This window comes from Motacilla alba, chromosome 6 (assembly GCF_015832195.1).
Source record: "Motacilla alba alba isolate MOTALB_02 chromosome 6, Motacilla_alba_V1.0_pri, whole genome shotgun sequence".
Taxonomy (NCBI): domain Eukaryota; kingdom Metazoa; phylum Chordata; class Aves; order Passeriformes; family Motacillidae; genus Motacilla; species Motacilla alba.
In genome coordinates this window covers 20199813-20217404 of record NC_052021.1, presented here as the reverse complement: position 1 = coordinate 20217404, position 17592 = coordinate 20199813, and the positions used below count along the sequence as shown (strand labels likewise).

Here is a 17592-nt window from a genome sequence, read left to right as displayed (position 1 = left end):
TTACTAGCTGAGCTAGCATTAACACAGGATGCAGCACTGAATGCCACCATTTCACACTTTAGTACTGCGCTCGAATTGCTCAATAGATACTTAAGCATGTAGGGGCAGGGAGTGGATACAACAGCATAGAGGTCAGTAAGGGCTAGGCTTGGAGTCACTTTGTATGTAATAGGTAGGTCCCAAAGGTGCTTACAGCTGTGGTTTTCAAATACACTTAGAAGCAATGGACTTGATGGGACTGTTTTCCCTTGATTACTAAATGTATCTTGTTAATCTCCATATGTGAGATGTATTTAGGGTAGGAATAAAACAGAAGTACGGGAGGCCTTTGTGAACACACGAGACTTGGGATGTCATCTTGTGGTTGCTCAAAGAAATGCAAGAACAGCTTGTAAGTATGCCCGAGTTTACTGCCTCTTTATACTAAGCTGGTATAGGTGCAAGTTTCTTTAAATATTTTATCTTGAATTACACGATGGCTCTTTGTAAAGTACACGATAGTTAACTTTGTAGCTGTTAACTTCCTTACAGCCCGTTCCAGTAGTCAGGGTTTGGGACAACCACAGCAAGCAGTGATAGGAATTGCTTGGACATGCTGCTTGGATACCTGAGTGCATCGAAGAGTGCAGCCACTGGTGTCTGAACCTCTGTGATGGCAGAGGCAGGAGGACTCTGACATCCTGCTGCTAGTTACCAATTTTTTGTTATAAGCACTTTCAGTTTAGCTTTAGCTTTTCCCTGGCTGTTCCAGCTGGCTGGAAAAACAAACTCATAGGAGGAGGAATTCCCTGGATTAAGTAATTTCCTGTAATAAGGAGGAGTGGTATCAGGAACATCTACATTCTGCCCTCTTTTCTGTGGCCTCACAGGTCATTTGCCTCAGCTGCTGGTAACTGGAGTGGTTCAGAGCTGGACTGGCCAAAGTGAACATCCCAGTTGTCCGTGCATGCTGAGAGAGCACCAAATTGTTCCTGACACAGGGCTAAATCTTTGGTAACTGCTCCAGCTAGACAAAAACCTGTTGCATGTTGGAGTCATGCACAGCAGCTGCCCCAGGGATTACAGATTTGACTAGCACTGTATGTAAATATAAATGATCACCTTTCTTTCTTGTGAAGATGTGCTGTCTTTTGTTTGTTGCTGGGGCAGGCTGGCAGACGGAATGGCTTCTCAGACTTTTCAGTTATGTTTTTAATAGCACTGCCTAATTGAAGTGAAACGATCAAGCCTATGCATGCTTGAACAAAAAGGCATCTGGAAGAGGGTGAACTCCACTCAGAAGGGCAGTACCTGCCACTCTTCAAATGCTCTGTGAACAGGCTTGCTTGGATCTCTGCTCCACGCCCTTTGAAGTTAAATGCTTTCTAATTACAACCCTTAGAAGCAGCACACTTTCTTGTCTTGCATGAAACTAAGTTTGCTGTGATTTTTACCGTTTGTCAGAGTTATGGCATTGATTGAGACAGATTTTAATAGTGCATGATCAAACATTAGCTCATGCAAATTGCTGGTTATTTCTGGAGAGCTATTTCATCATTAGTGGAGGGACAATCCATCTGGATAGTGATTAGTTCCAGCTCTAAGCTCTCATTCAAGGGTCAAGATGCTTGAGAGTTTCTTGACAACAAAAAAACTAAGGGTGGTGTTATGCTTTCGACACGGTGACTGCTGCTTGCTCCACTCTAGCCACTGGGACTTCACACGATGGAAGCTATTTAATATTAGACCTTTACCCTAATTCCTCCAACAGAATAAGGTTACTTATTTTGCCCAACAAGTACATGCTAATTACTTTACAGTACTGTGTTATAAGAAAGTGTTAAGTATGTCACTAAATACAATGAGAGAAGTTTTTAAAGACTAATTTTTGTAGTTATTTTTGACATATTTTTAAAGACAGCTGAAGCCTTTATCCAGTCAAAAATGTGACAATCACATCAAATGCTGATTTCAGGTTCTGCTGCAGATTTCTGTTATTTCAAGGACCAGAGGATGTTCACAGGTGCTTCTGCATCAGCTCTCCATAAAAGTGAGATAGAATCACAGACTATAACCTGATTTTTAGTGCAGATTATATTTTACTCTACCTTGGGAGAGGAGATTGAGGCAAAATGAGATACTTCCTCTGTGCAGATCAGATTTCAAACAAGGGTTGATTCTAGGTCATGTATCCTCCTGTGTTGATTCATGATCATCTCTAAATACAAGGAGTATAGTGAAACTAGTCAACAGATTTCTTTAATAATTTCCTAACTAATTAATAAATTAATTAAAACTGTGCAGAAGTATTTCCTTATTCTTCACTGTGCAGGTAACAGTAAAATACCTTAAACACAAGTTCTAATAAATTGCAGTTTGTAATAGTTGAAGAAAACGGGAAACTTGTATTTTACTTCTGGATAAGTTTATTTAAAATTTTGTAATTATACTAAAAAACAATGTATAATCCATTTCTATGTTTATGAACTTGTCAGGATACCTGTATAGTGTTGTCAAGTCTACAGCATGGCAAATAAGAATTTTAAGCAGCATGATGATGAAAACTTTGGAACTAGAAACAATGTATGACCCTTCAGTTGCAGTGTGATGTTTCTTTGGTAGTCATAATTGTAAGCAGTGATTGTTTTCCTTTAATTTAAAATGCAGAATTTCAAAGTGTGCCCAACAAAAAGGAGTCTCAAGAAAGTATCTGTTAAAAACCAGAGATAGCAATAGCAGGCAGCTCCTCTGAATGATTTTTATGAAAATTTTTTTGACTTTAAAAGCAAAGTCAAACTTTACCATGTATAGATACCACTGAAGTAAAAAAAAAGGGGGTTGTGGCTTATTCCTTGTTTTTAAAAACCACCTTCCATGACCTCTTGAACCTTGGCTAGCCTTATTGAAAGTCTTAATTATCTATTTTACCGTTCTAAATACAAGCAGATACAAAGGATGGAGAGCCTTGCTGATTTTGGTCCACAGCCTGAGGCGAAATTTCATCACTATTTAAAAAGATGAGGTAAAAAATTCTTCCTTAAATTGGTTTCACGATCTTCATTGACAAATAATTCTGTTGGGGGAGGAGGAAGGAAACAAGAAAGGTAAAATGATGTACACAAAATACTTCAGTGTCATTTTGAAAAAGACATTTTAAATATTAAAATGGATTGAAATGTATTTAGTTAAAATACAGTGACAATAGGTAATTTTTTTTCAGACTAATGTAGACTCTAGGCCAACTATTAGCTATTTTAATTGTGCAGGTTACTAACTCTTCTAAAGCAGGTCCTTGTTCCATCTTTAGTTAATAGGTTAGTTTTAACCTAAATTTTAATTGTTTCTCAATAAAAATCAGTTGAATTTTTTTATATCTATAAGGATATAATCCCTATCTCCTGCTAAAACAGAGGAGACAGACTCTGTCTGAGTCAGGAGTGTATCCCTCCTGGTGATGACTGCTGTCTCAGCTCATCCCACAGCTGAGGAACAGAACCATTCAGAAATCCTTACCGGCAGGGAATAGAGGAGCACTGCTACAAACAGGAGGAGAATCAGCAGGAGGATGAGGCCTAGGAAGAGCCATTTAAACCTGCGCCACACAATAAACTTCATGGTCTTGCAGGGATTTGTAAACCAAAGGAAGGAAGTATCTGGCCGGCTGCATTTTGAAAGAAGTAAGTATTATTTATACTCTAAAACTTAAGCATGAGATTATAACACTTTAAAACATGCTGGTCTGAGGTTGAAGAAAACAGACAGTTTTGAAATGCAAGACAGCAGCTGCAGTAAACATGTGCCATTAGTACTGAAACCATCCTGCATTTTATCCTAATGCTTGCAGAAGGAAACAAGATTGGCTTTGATAAATGGAGTTTTGCAAAGGATAACTGATGACTAATATATTAGTCTGATGCATGCATCAGAGTAACTAGATACTGGGTATTTCTAAAGCTGGTGGGATAAAAATATCTTACTTTGGTAGATCTAGTTTGGGGTTCATGTTGGGTTCATCTCTTCCTTTACCAGCTGGTCTTTCCTCAGCTTCTTTTTCATTGACAACTTCCAGTGTCATTTCAACTTTACCCTTCAGAAAAAATGTGGCACGAGACAAGCATCTTATTGAAATTGCACTAATGGGACTTGCTTGGTACTTAGACAGAATAGCTGGGATCAGCTCATGGTGTACATATGTGTTTCCAATTTCCTCCTCAAAATACACTGATTTCTGTATTATGACAGGTCACAACATAGTACCAGGAAAAAACACATAGAAAAAACCAAATCACTGGACATAAAATTGTTCTGCTAGTTCATCTATAGTTCTAAGCCATAATTTTTTTTCCAATTTAGCAAAACAAAACCAGTTCTTCTCTTGTTCCAAGAGCAGCCCAAGGACTGCATATTTTCCAAATGACCATGCATCTAATTTTTCATATTGCATATTCATATTTTCATATTGTAAATGTTTCTGAATATTTTTCCTTATTTATTAAATTCCAGTAATAAAGTTTTAAGGCAAAAACATTAGAAAGAAGATGAAGAAGACACCTTTGAAAGGCTTAATATTCTGCAAATTAAAAATACACATTTATATTCTCTGTAGAACAAGAGATGCTTTGGGTCTTCTGATGGCATACATAATCACAAAGCTAGTCTGGATTCTCAGTAGAGAGATTTTGTTTGCTGTGTACAAAAATCCTTTGGATTTAAACATTTTCCTTTTGTCTTTAATGCATTTGGAATGTCTCTGATGTTCTTCTGAGCAATAATGTGATAAATTAATGAATCACACAATCATTTAGGTTGGAAAAGACTCTCAAGATCACCAAGTCCACCTTGTCAACTAGGCTATGGCACTAAGTGCCACATCCAGTCCTTTCCTAAACACCTCCAGGGATGGTGATTCCACCACCTCCCTGTGCAGCCATTCCAATGCTTAACACCCCTTTCTGTGAAGAAATTTTTCTTGATGTCCAAGCCAAATCTCCCCTGGTACAGCTTGAATCATTCCCATGACTTCATCAGCTGCTTTGGCAAGGTAGCATGACTCAACTGGCACCACAGTCTTTCAAGTTAAACGAAGTTAGCAACAAACTAACTTCATAAATTAAGCATTAAACACACATTTTAAAACAAAAAATTGTTGCTAGACCAAATTCCTGAACTTGTGCATGGAATGTCCTATTTACCCCTCCTCTGTCTATCCACTGAAAGCTAACAGCTAAGTGGGAGACTCTTTACAGTCTTTCTTTGTAATTTGAAAGAAAAGGTGAGCACATCTGGAGTACTTTTAAAAGAAGTAATAACCTTACCGCTAAAATACGTGAGCCATCCTTTTCAACATAACATGGCCACCATCCTTTCATGGATTTCTGTTCAAAGAGAGAGGCAGTCCTGGGAGCCTTCTGAGAACTGTCTGCCTTGTATTCTGGAATCATGTCTATATTACACTTCTCAGGAACTTTTGCTGGAATGATTGTTTTATGTAAATCAAGTTCCACAAAGCCTAGAAAGGTGGATACAAAAATAAGCACTGCATAACACAACCAACCATACAGCACAGCAGCTCAACATCAACCTTGCTGTCTCTAAGCATGGAAATACAGGAAATACAGGAAAGGCAATCAACAGACACCTTATATTCTTATTTGTCTAAAGATGTTGTGAGGCAGGGAAGTGGGACACATTGTGTTTAAGCCCCTCTTGCTGGTGTTGATAAATTTGATTCGGCAAGCTCGACAAGAGCTTGCAAGATTGTTTGATTTTTTTTTAAGAGACTTTTTTTCCCCCCACACATCTAAATGGAAGATATCCAAATACAGCAATATAATAAGTAATTTCTGACAGTTAAATGCATAATTTATCAAACTTTAATAATGGTTATAAATCAACTACTTGTTTTCAGATTTTGAGGCCTGTATTGTTTGTGTGTAAGCTAAAGAATTTGGAGCAGTCTTACTACAGGGCAGAGAATCCCATGCAGAGCAGTATCTCTAGAAAAGGTGGGAAATAATAATAGTGTGAAGTAGATTGCTTAAACCTAAATTACATGCTATTGTCAATGCTCTTATTTAGAACTGAAGTGCCTTTGTTTAAGTAATTTTATTTAAAGAAAAAAGCAAAGGTAATTTTCATGCATATTATTATTTCATGAGCCTTGTGAGAGGGTTTACCTGAGTGAAAAGTATTTTGGTTTACCTGCCAGTAGGCCTCTACTGAGTGGATACTTATTCATTCAGTGAGCCTGTACTGTGAAGGAAAGCTGGAGTATATTTCCGTGCTCAGTGTCTCACTGTAAATGCAATCCTTATGGGATAATTTAAAATTGTTCACTTTGATATCCTGCTTTGAGAGAACAGTAACTACTTTCATTCAAAATCTTACCTAGATAGTCATCCAAGGAGAACTTGTCATTATCCCATATTTGAATGATCAGTTTGGGTGGGATTCTGAATTCTGTCTTGTCAAGACTCCAAAAATGTTCCTAAAATTTTAAAAAACAAATACCAAACACCTTTAAAATTACTTATGGACATTCAAAGCTGAAGTCTGCTACTACTTGTGAATTCTGGGCTTGGTGGAAGTATTAAGAGATATAATCTTGCCCTGCTAAAAGCAGACTGCTGTTGTTGCCAGTGTGTTGTTTCTGGCCCAAAGGCAAAATGAATCTGTTCACAACAGCAGTGTGAGAAAGTAAATGGAACTGAGCCAATTTGTCTCTTTCAATATGTAGGTACAAATTACCAGGCTAACTAGAATCTGTATTCTAAGAATTGAAGTCTTTAGGAATACTTACCTTTTTGGAAACTAAACAGAGTTGCTCTGCGGGGAGATAGTCAAAAGGAAAAACAAATCTCCAGTTAAAGTTCCCTTCGCCATCTAACGATCGGTAGTGAACATCAGTTTTCTGCTTATTTTCTTCATTACCAGGCATCCATCTGAAAATATGGAGAGATGTGTCTGGTGTTTGCAGTGGGATTACACTGGTGCCTGTTTGTACTGGAAGTGTGTCATTAAGGGGTTGCAGACCAGCTGTAAGAATTGCTCACAGAGGTCTGGGGAGTTTTTTACACCCTTTGCAGTTTGGTTCCAATTTAGCACTGTAAATAGGAACATCTGAAATGAATTTCTGATCTAAGACCCGTGATGTGGTCTTAGAACTCAGTGGTGAGTTGCTGAGTTATTTTTTAGTGAGAAATTAGATCTGCCTGGTAGTATATTTCTCTGATTTCTATTGCTTTTTTATATTAAGATGAGGGAATGTAAAAATTAAGAATCCAAGCCATGCAGCACCAAAGCTAACTCTCTACCTTTTCAGTTGCTGTTCAACTCAAGAGATGAAATTCTGGGATCTTACACTACACATTAACTGGTTGTGCTTTATCTCACAACACTTCTGTAGTTCTCTGGGGTCAGCATTTGACTTGGCTGAACCAAATAATATTTGAAATCCACGGTCAAGGTATTCCCAGGACATTCTGAATGTTATTCGTTTTAAGTGCTCCATGACAGAATGCTCTTACCCCTTCACATAAATGTCACTCATTTCTTCTCCTGTGATGCTCTTTTCATCCAGAAGGACATCTTTGGTGTTCCAGATGATCACACGCAGGATGTACCTAGGAGAGGTATTTGGGGTGAGAGGTTTGGATTGCTTTGTCAAGGCTGCCAGAAGGTGTGTAGAATGTGGGGATACTCACTTCTTGGCTTTTCGGGGAGTGATGTTGAATGGAGGGCCTGGTGGTCCTAAACTTTTGGGGAAAACATCAACCCACATCTGCAGCTTTCCCTGTAGCAGTGAAGAAAATGGATGAGGGATTATTTGTTGCATATAGGTTTGTCATGGCCTCTTAATTTTTCAGATAAGTTTTCTCATTTCTATAGAAAATTTCTTAAAAAAGCTGCATTTTATTATGTTTCTAGACTAACCTGCTTTACATTTTAAACCAGGCAATAATGATTTGTAGCCCTCTTCCCCCTCAGAAATACCACACCATTAACAACATGACATAAATTCTGGAATGCTCCATTTCTGCTTTCGAGGAACTATAACCAAGCCAGCTCACAGTACCTGGGAGATGTTGGGCTGGAAAGTGCTATATAAGGTTCTTGTTTCCACATGTTCAGGTACCAGACCCTGGGTTCTGAGGATATGAAGGGCCAACCGCTCTTCACCCGGACCAAGATGCTGATGCAAGATTTTGTTAGCTTCTGAAATAAAATAGATAGGCAAAAAACAGGGGCTTGTGAACTAGAATTAGCATTTGAACTTTAAAAAATTAAAACCAGATATTTAAAATTGAGCATAAAAGTGTGTTCAACTTGGAGAAAAATCAAAGATATTTTTCTAGTATTCCATTAATAATTGGAAAGTTTTCTACTTTATCAATGTGAATTTAAGACATACATGTAAAATAAGTGAACCAACTCACCAGCATCCTCCAAAGTATAGTCTTGACCGCCATAGTTAATCTTTCTGCCATTCTCAGAGAGGACAGGAGGAGCATAGCCTTTAAACCTGGCTACATTTTGCAGTAACTGTGTGGGTTTTAGTTGATCACGCCAGGTATTCACACCTGAACTTTTATGAAAGCAAAAGAAACACATCCTAAAATTATTCACCATTCAGGGCATTTACACATCATGTTAAATGTGTTTATTAAACTAGCTCAGAAAGGACAGCACTGTAACTGCCTAGACTGAGGGTTCTGGAGTTTGATACAGTGACATAATTTTGTATCAGCTCAATCAGAGCTGATTGAGTGTTTTTTCTTTATTTATCAAAATAATTCACACTCTCAGATGCTTTCATATTTACTTGCAACAGTAGGTCAGAAAATTCTGTTAAGTGTGAGTACTCTGAACAGAAATAACATACATTACTGGATTAAGAAAATATCACAATATTTGATGCCATGGTTTTCAGCGAAGGCTGTTCTGAAGATTTACAACTTCACTTGGAATTCAGATGATGGAACAAGCACAACAAATACCCTTGAGAAGCCACAGCATTGTTTTTTTAACCATAGAATTAAGGGTTTTTTTAGAGATTGGGTACTAGGTCTTACAGATTAAAATTTTCAACAGACAAATTTACTTACATCCAGTACTGCTGGGGGATGCCACAGTGAGATCCATAACGAGAAAGGAATCTGTTTTCCAGATCAATTATGGTTTCACCCACTTTTTCATCACGAGTCAATGCATCATAATCATACACTGAAATTTTCAGATCCTTTTCTTGAGGCAAGAAGCAGCTGAGTTCATACATTCTAAATATAAAAATTGCCCGTTAAGGCTATTGCTCTTTTGAGAAATGCTTCTTATTTTTAAACTTAAAAATACAAATTGAAAAAAGCACTTAGTAGTTTATTTTTGAGCAATAGCCTTTAGGAGGTATTAAAAGGATTCTCCTAGTGCTGATAAATCTAGCAGCAGTTATCTTTCATGCTCCAATTTCTATTTGCACTTATAAATAATTTCAGTTTTACTCCTCTGGATATTACCTCCTCCCTTACTGCTCAAGGTATTACTTAGATGTTTTCTGTGCATAAACTTGAACTGGGACTGAGGAAGGAAGTTACTTTGTGTCTTTGTTATTTGTGTAATCAAGTATCTTTGCTGCCTATTTCTTTGCATAATCTGAACAATTAAAAACTTTTAGTGTATCATTGCAAATTATGCTTTTCCAACCCTTTATAAATCCTTCTAATCCTCCTCTCTAGTCCTCCTGACTTCTAAATTATCAAAATCCTCCTCCAATTCTAAACCAGACCTAGAATTTCATAGTAATTATGCAGATGATGTAACTTTTCATTCCTAACTAGTATTTTTTACTCCTATATTTCAGTGGTGTCATTAACCTTTGATGGAAAGAACAGTGTACTGGGAATGCATGCTAAGCTGATTACTTGTGGGATCCATCTAGTTTTCAGAGTTAAAACTTCTTCTGTATTCCATAAGCATATTTTGCTATTCTTATATGCCTAACACAGATATAAGATATATATATTGTTATATATATAATTATTATATATAGTTATATATATCTTTATTCTATATATTGTTATAAATATATTATTATATGTATGTTATATATATTATTTTATATATAAAATATATATGTCTCTCTCTTTTATATATATATATATAAAAGATATATATATTGTTTTACTTTGTGCAATTTACCCATATGACAAAGAAAATCTACAGATTAGCCAAACATCTGTGTTTTCTAATGATTTCAAAGGAAAACACCTTATGCAATTTTACTCACAATTAACTGTCAGTATATAACTATGAAGAGAGCACTGAATATTTCAAGTAATGGTTTACCTTAAAAACCAGGAAAACATTCTAAAATACAGCAAATTGAAAATACATAAAAGTATGTTACCTGCCAAAGATTGGGTTGAGGGTATTAGGCACGTAATGATCTCTGTCTTCAATTACCTTTTTACTTAGAGATATTTTTATATAAGGATCACACTATTTAAAATAAGAAAAAAAGAACATTGTTAAGAAACAGTTATCGAGACTAACTTCATTTCAAGTGCAGCAGAGCAGAGAGGCTCACCAGCCCGTTGTTGTCCTGGGGCTGGAGCTGCAGCGCTCGCACGATGTAGATTCTCACGATGCACTCCTGGGGGCCGCTGTCCGGCAGCTCCCGGAACTGCCGAGGAGGGGCTGGCACGCCGGGGTCGTCAGGCAAGGCATAGATCTTGAACGAGCCCTGAAAAACAGTATAAAGGCTTGGCAAGAGGAATGTAGAAAAGCCACTCTGCTAAGTCTCTTTTTTCTTATTTATCCTACACATACACCCTCTGTTTTATAAAGGAGTAACAAAATTACAGCCTGATCCACAGTGACCTAGAAGTCCTTGTTTTATTTTAGTGGGTTTTGGATGATAACACTAAAAAGACAAGGTTATATCCTTTGCCAGTTTAACTCAATTCAGCTGTTTTGATGTCAAAACAATTGCTCAGTTTTGCTCCTGCTAAGAATAGGTAACAAATACTTTGTATTTGTTTCTCCATCCAAAAACATCATTTAAGGCTTGGAGGTGTTTTGATTGGTTGGTTGGTTTTATCTACACTAGCATTATTTTAATCTATAAAAGTCACAGAAACACAGAAATAGTACAAAATACCTTTTCCAAAATCATTCTAAAAATGTGCTTTTTGGAATTTTAGTCCTGTTTGAGAGGTTATCTAGGAAGATTGTGTCCCATGGTTACTGGGGAAGGTTACATTAGAAGGAATTATAGTTATTTTCAATTAACATGTAGTACATCTAGTGTGAGCAATGTGTAGCTGTCACTTTCCTTGAAAAAGATGGGCCTGTAGCTAAGTAGTTACAAATATCTGTTGCCCCTACTAATGTACACAAGTGTATTTAAGCTGAAATTATTGCATATAGATCTACTTAAATATCTACTTACATACAAAAGACTGCAACTAGCATTTGTTTGTTGCCCATCATTTAAAATTTACCTTGAATTCCCCGACCACTGATGGATCATCACTCTCCTCAGATTTCCCTCTGTACAGTTTAAATGTATCACAGAAGTCTGTTAAGTTATTGAATTCAGGTACTTTTTCCAATTCACAGTCATACACCTTAAAAAAAGAAAAATGGAAAGTTTAGAAATTATCATATATATCAGCTCCACCATAGTGGCACTGCAAAGTATTTTATGTTCAATGGAATATTTTAGGGAACCAAAGCTTTTGGAATTATTTTTATATCGAAGTGGGAGCAAAGGCAATGTTTTGGAGAACATGTGATAAAGCTTCATTTAGGCTTGGTTCAAGCCAGAGTAAGTAGCATGTCATATGCTTATCTTTACCTTCTTTGTTAGCTGTATTAGACAAGAAATGAAAGTAGTCTCACTTCAAATTTTAGCCAACAAACAGTAAAAGTACTGATTCCCTGTGCTCATACTTTCTTAATGTGTATGTCTATTTAGGATCTGCCTGGTGCCCAAAGATATCAAAAGTAAAATTCCCTTTGACTGAAGGTGAGATTAAATTATTAATACATCTCTTAATGAGTGTAGGTAAGTAGAAGAAAAGCCAAGATATCTTCTTAAAACCTTCATTTAATCATATGAATTATGAAAGAACCTTTATAGAAAACCATGTATAGTTAAATTTTGAAGAGCATTAAAAAAAAAAAGGGGACAGTTTTGATTAGGACTTGGGCCTATAAACTCTGAAATATGTTAACTTACTTTATCCTGAGCATTACCTTTAAAGTGTCATATCCTTTTTTAATGTACTGTCCACATTTTTCATATTCTCCTATTGAAGCATAAAATTTGCTCCACCAATCAACAATTTCTTCCTCCTTAAAAGAAAAGCAAATAAAAAAAGCTTTTATTGGGAGATAAAGCCTCTCTCCTATCGTACTGTACAGCAGAAATAATGAACAATTAAGCATAGTAACAAATAATATCCTCTAAAACTTATTATCACTTAGGTAATATTAAAGATTCAGCTGAAAGAAAATTAGAATATGCTAATTAAGGCAGTTGCAGATCCACCTCGTTGTTAACCAAATGCATTTGAAAAGAAGTTGAGTCTTGCCCCTTAAAAACAGTACTTCAATAAGCCTCATGTGACCTAGATACTAGCAATCTATACATTCTACTAATACAGTATTTCTGTGGGTTTTTTCCTATTTTTAATTATTTAAGTCTGATCATCACTGTTTAAGAAAGTGCTATTTTCTGTATTCACAGAGTTTGCATAATAGAATTATTTGCCCCTGAAAACAAACTTCCAATGGTAATAAATAGCATTCATTGTCTATGAATGAATGGAATTAATATTATTCATCCACTGTGTAAATCTGATTTTTTTAAGATTGTTTGGACTTACAGAGAATCTTAAAGTGTTCTGTAAATCATTAACGGTGAGTGTTTGTTGGGGCTGGTTTGGGTTTGTTGGGGGTTTTTTTTTTTATATATAGGGCTTCCTATTTCAGTCTTGCCTATTTTTCCTAAATCTACCATGTAACAAGTTCACTGTAGGTTTTATGTCAAACAGTTTCAGAGATTACTGTTCTCATCCACATGCTTAAAATTCTAATTTGTAGGCAGTGTTGATATATTGGTTTTCAATTGGAGAAAGCAACATGTAGATTATTTTGAAGTAGTATACATTACCTTTTCTGTGAGCTGCTCATGAGGATCAAGTCATAAAAAAAGAGCAAAATAAAAGCAATGGTAAGGATATGATTTGTAGAATTTTATACAGTTAAATAGGCTTTAAATGTTTAGGAGTTTGTATATAGTAAGAGTGCAAAGTAAGTTACAAACATGAATAATTTCAAAATGCTTTTGAAGAATACTCATAGACACCATGCATTTAACTTGATTTTTTTTTGGTGCTGTCAGAAAAGCAGAATGTTCTAGGTATTGAATTGGAGCATGCATATTTATATACACACGGATTTTAGAAAGCAGGTTTTCAGGACTGTAAGACGTTATTACCCTGTGCTTTGTTCTTCACATAACCAAAAAAAGCAAAAAAAAAAAAGTCTATAGATTTATCCATGTAAGTGTAAAAACAATATGCACAATCCAAAATGCTTCACCTGTTAAATCACAGATACCATCATTATGACCCGCTAGTCCATTAAGAGCAAGCATCATGCATCCCATCTGGAAGCCATGGTTAGCAAAGTCATTTCTGCTACTTTTTATATTATACCTCATGTTTTCATTTAAAAGAATCAGCAATGAATTTTTGTGCAAAGCAGAAGAAATATGCAAAACATTTTATGAATACAAGCCAAATGCATCAATAGGTCAGGACATCACTCTGGTATATCATTCTCATTTACTCCCATTTCTGTTCTCTTCAATAATTATTTTGCTGGGATGTTCAGGTCTATTATATTTTACTAGCCTTGTCTACCTTCAAATCATAAATACAGCATATTCTTATCAGATTAGCATGGGACTGTCATTTTCCAAAGACAGTTGGAGTGAATTTTTTTTGTGGAAACAACATCATTAGCGATTTGCAAAACTTACTGGCATAATTCATGAGGTAATTTTGAATAGTTTGCTATATTTAAATTTCACTTTGTTTAAATACTGTTTGTAATGTTGACAACGCAAAGGTTAGCTTGCATAATTACTCAATCATAATTCAAAGAGCAAATTTGAAACCTTTTCAGGAAATATACTTCGTAGAACTCTGAATCTTTCATCAAAGCATAATGTTGGAAGAGTTTAAGTCAAGGGTTATGTTTTGGATTTGTATTTTTTTTTTCCTTGATATACCACCAAATGTCTCTTCAATAATGCACTTGGTAGTTTTGGGAAGAAGTAGTTAAGGAGAAAAATAAATCAAAACTTTAAGATCTTCTTCAAAAATTCCTAGAGCAAATAATAGTCTTCAATATTCAGATATTATTGTTACTAAAAGTTGTAATCAGGATGTGCTCACAGAATGCCAAAACACAGAATAAAATGCCATATGATAAATTAGAGATTTTGGAGTGAAATATTCACGTGGTAAAAACAATGTGATGTTACTGTCCTTTTAAAAATGTACCCAGTAACTTCACTGTACATTGCTATACATGAAGTTGTCAAGACAGGAGCATTTGTCTATTATCTTTTTGAAAAATCTGGAATTATGGAAAAAAGTCTAAGAGATGCAGTGAATTCCTAGAAGAGTGAGAGTTAGAATTTTTTAAATTGTAATTTTATTTTCCAGGAAGTACACTTCTAAACAAAGTTTAAATATTAATAGCATAGTGAAATAATTCCTGTTTATTTTTTTGCTTTTATCACACAGATTCTAAGTAAGTTGACACACAAAAGAGGTTTTTAATAGTTCATACATATTGTATAAGCATAGTAAGATTTTTCAGAACAAGGGTACCTTAAGATAACTAATCCTGCAGGACTTGTGAGCATCATCTCCTCCAAAATCTCTCTGGCAGAGCTGCCCAGAGAAGTAGCCCCTCAAGGCCCCATAGGTTAGCACTGCTCCCCACCCAGCCCGTCCTGGGCACCTGCATGCATCACTGTGGTACATACATGCACTGTTGTTGGAGAAGCCATTTTGCTGAGTGCTGTTGACATACTGCTTAAACACTGGAAATTGGAATGTAATTGATGAAATTTTGGTATTTTGTGTCCTTAGGGTGTTGTCTGCATAGCACTTGCACTTTCCTCAGTTTTACTTATTTCAATGCAGATTGTTCTGAGTTTTAATTCCTCTAATATGGATGCTCTCATAGTTTCTAATGTTATATTTGGTTTGGGTGATGTCAAACTAAAAGAAATTGTGTTTCTGCTTATGTAGCATTTAAAATTTTCCTTTTTTAGTTGAAATAAACTACACAAATATAATCAATTTTACTGGTGACTTTGAAATGCTAAATCTTCTTTATTTGCTAAATATTTTCTCCTATAATTTCAAAAGAAAAAAGTTCTCTGTTCCAGCTTGTATTAGAATATATAATACTTATATTAGAAGAAAAAAACTATTTCAGATAAAGGTTAGAGATTGTTGTAAATTAAATATTAATGGCAATTTACATGTATGATGGCAGTAATCACAAGATCATGGTCTATCTATCTACTTAAATTACAGTCTGAGTATGATGACAGTAAGGAAGAAGAGATGAAAGAAGAACAAGGCAATCATTAAAATACTCAAATAGTAGTAAGAGTCCAAAAGCTTAAATTCAGAATTATTTACTTTGGGACTGCTGTAACAACGTAAAATATTCTGCATTTCAAAGGTCAAAATTGTGGATTAAGAGTCTGCAAAATTGCTATATATTAAAGAGCATAGTTTCTCTGCTTCCTTTAATGTAACAGGCCATCAGAAATCTATGAAAACACCTTCTAGGCAAGGGAAACACTTTACAGTCCTAAAAGAATTAATATTTTTTTCCTTAAAAATGTACTGCTTGGAATCTGTCTTCAGTCACATTTCAACTCAAGAGTAAAACTGTGTAAGTAGAATTATTTTTTACCTGGAAAATAAAACTGTATTGTGGTGGTCCTGAAAGAATCAGAGCAGTAAAGAGACAAGGCACAACAGAGAAGGAAAAGAAGTGTTAGTAAAGAAAATTTTTTTTTTCTGTGTTATTGGGTTTGGATGGCTTCAAGGTAAGAGAGGCCAGGCTGTGACTGTGATAAAATGAAGGGCTGAAGGACCAGAGCATACCCCTTCTTCTAACTCCTTTATCCAGAACTGCTCAGTCTGTGCAAAATCAGGCCTGCCTGCCATCAGTGGGAACGGGGTGATCTTCTATCACATACTTTCAGTAGCTATTGAACAAGTGAATTAATTCTTAAGCTAGTGGTGAATTTGACCAAGGACAAAATGCTATAGTTTGTTGTTCATGATATGAAAAAGATTAAAATTATGACCAAATTTTCTTCGCTTTCCTGTCACCAAGTAACTTTCTCCCATCTGGCTTTCCAGAGGGTTGCATATGTTTCTGACGATTTTGCTGTCTAGATAGTTCCTCAGAGATCTTAAGAACAAAGTTAAGCATCAAGTTTCAAAGATTACCTGAGCCGTTAGCAGTGGCTGTGTGTCTTCCATATCAATTACTGTATCCTGGCGAGGTGCAGCAGAGAGCAGACTAACTGTAAGCCAAAGGTTTTATTAAGGCAATATGGTGTAGAAAAAAATATCTTACTAAACAGTTTCATCAGATTTAAACCCAGACACTTACAGAGATGTAAAATAATTCACTGGCTATATGTTTGAGCCTCTAAAGAAAGCAATTAATTGCCACTTTTTGCTAAAAACAGACAAAATATTTTTGTGCAGAATATGCAAACATTTCTCAAATATATAGAATTAAAATTAAAAGTACTTGAAAAAATGTAGAGGAAATGTCACCATTGTATTCAGACCATATTTGCTGGAATACTGGATCATTTCTTTGGCACTAGTGCTGAGGTGATCTGCAGGTAGTTAACTTCCAAGTTGATACTGAAGAGGAACTTCAGGGAATGAGCACAAGTCCAAGAGTGGACTCGCCTTTGCGTTATGCCCTCTTACGCTTCACAGAATGTTACACTAATTAATACTCTCTGTCAGTATTATCTGAAAGGAAAAGCCTCTATCTCCACCTAAGTACACAACATGAGATGGCTATCCATCAGTACAGCATGCAAAGTAAACAGGCAGGTAATTCTAGCATCTCACAAGAAGGCAGAACTTTTTATTCTCCAGCTCTCTACCTTTCAGCTGAGGTGCAATGTCCTGTTTAGTAGTGTAGGGGTCACAGCGAAAGCTCTCCAGTAAATCAATAGTACATTGTCCCACGATGGGCTTCCGTCCAAATGGTCTGTGGTCTATTACTTTAATAACAAGAGATGGACTGTATAGCTCCTCTTTCGGTAACAGCTAAAAATAGAAAGTTAGAGGTTTTTTTACAATACAAACAGAAGAAAAAGAGAGCATAAAGATTTCCCCCCTAATTTAGAGCTGTTACTTCATTTATTTAATATTGAAGTGTTCTGTGTTCTGTGGCTGTATGGTGAATGAAAACTTCTAATCTTATCAGTCAATAAAAGTCAGTAAGAATAATTGCCCCAAATATTGAATTTTCTTGACTCTT

At 35.7% G+C, this 17592-nt stretch overlaps 1 protein-coding gene across 5 annotated transcripts in view; it reads right to left on the bottom strand.

The window, feature by feature from the left end:
- Positions 1-2344: 2344 nt before the first annotated feature.
- The window catches only part of MYOF (myoferlin), a 63419-nt gene continuing 48171 nt past the window's right edge, over positions 2345-17592 (bottom strand). For 2 of the 5 annotated variants that reach the window (XM_038140638.1, XM_038140637.1), the window contains 19 exons: positions 17213-17378; positions 16533-16609; positions 15041-15097; positions 13151-13162; positions 12232-12330; positions 11475-11600; positions 10559-10714; positions 10379-10470; positions 9084-9254; positions 8415-8563; positions 8054-8193; positions 7683-7771; positions 7506-7601; positions 6779-6920; positions 6367-6466; positions 5295-5488; positions 3957-4066; positions 3493-3640; positions 2345-3052 (listed from right to left, as the gene is read on the bottom strand). In XM_038140638.1, the coding sequence (XP_037996566.1) occupies positions 3017-3052; positions 3493-3640; positions 3957-4066; positions 5295-5488; positions 6367-6466; positions 6779-6920; positions 7506-7601; positions 7683-7771; positions 8054-8193; positions 8415-8563; positions 9084-9254; positions 10379-10470; positions 10559-10714; positions 11475-11600; positions 12232-12330; positions 13151-13162; positions 15041-15097; positions 16533-16609; positions 17213-17378 (2160 nt within the window). In that variant the 3' untranslated portion in view covers positions 2345-3016. Of the gene's footprint in view, positions 3053-3492; positions 3641-3956; positions 4067-5294; positions 5489-6366; positions 6467-6778; positions 6921-7505; positions 7602-7682; positions 7772-8053; positions 8194-8414; positions 8564-9083; positions 9255-10378; positions 10471-10558; positions 10715-11474; positions 11601-12231; positions 12331-13150; positions 13163-15040; positions 15098-16532; positions 16610-17212; positions 17379-17592 lie in introns of those variants that run through there. The other 3 variants (XM_038140639.1, XM_038140640.1, XR_005257363.1) reach the window with 2 other exon arrangements.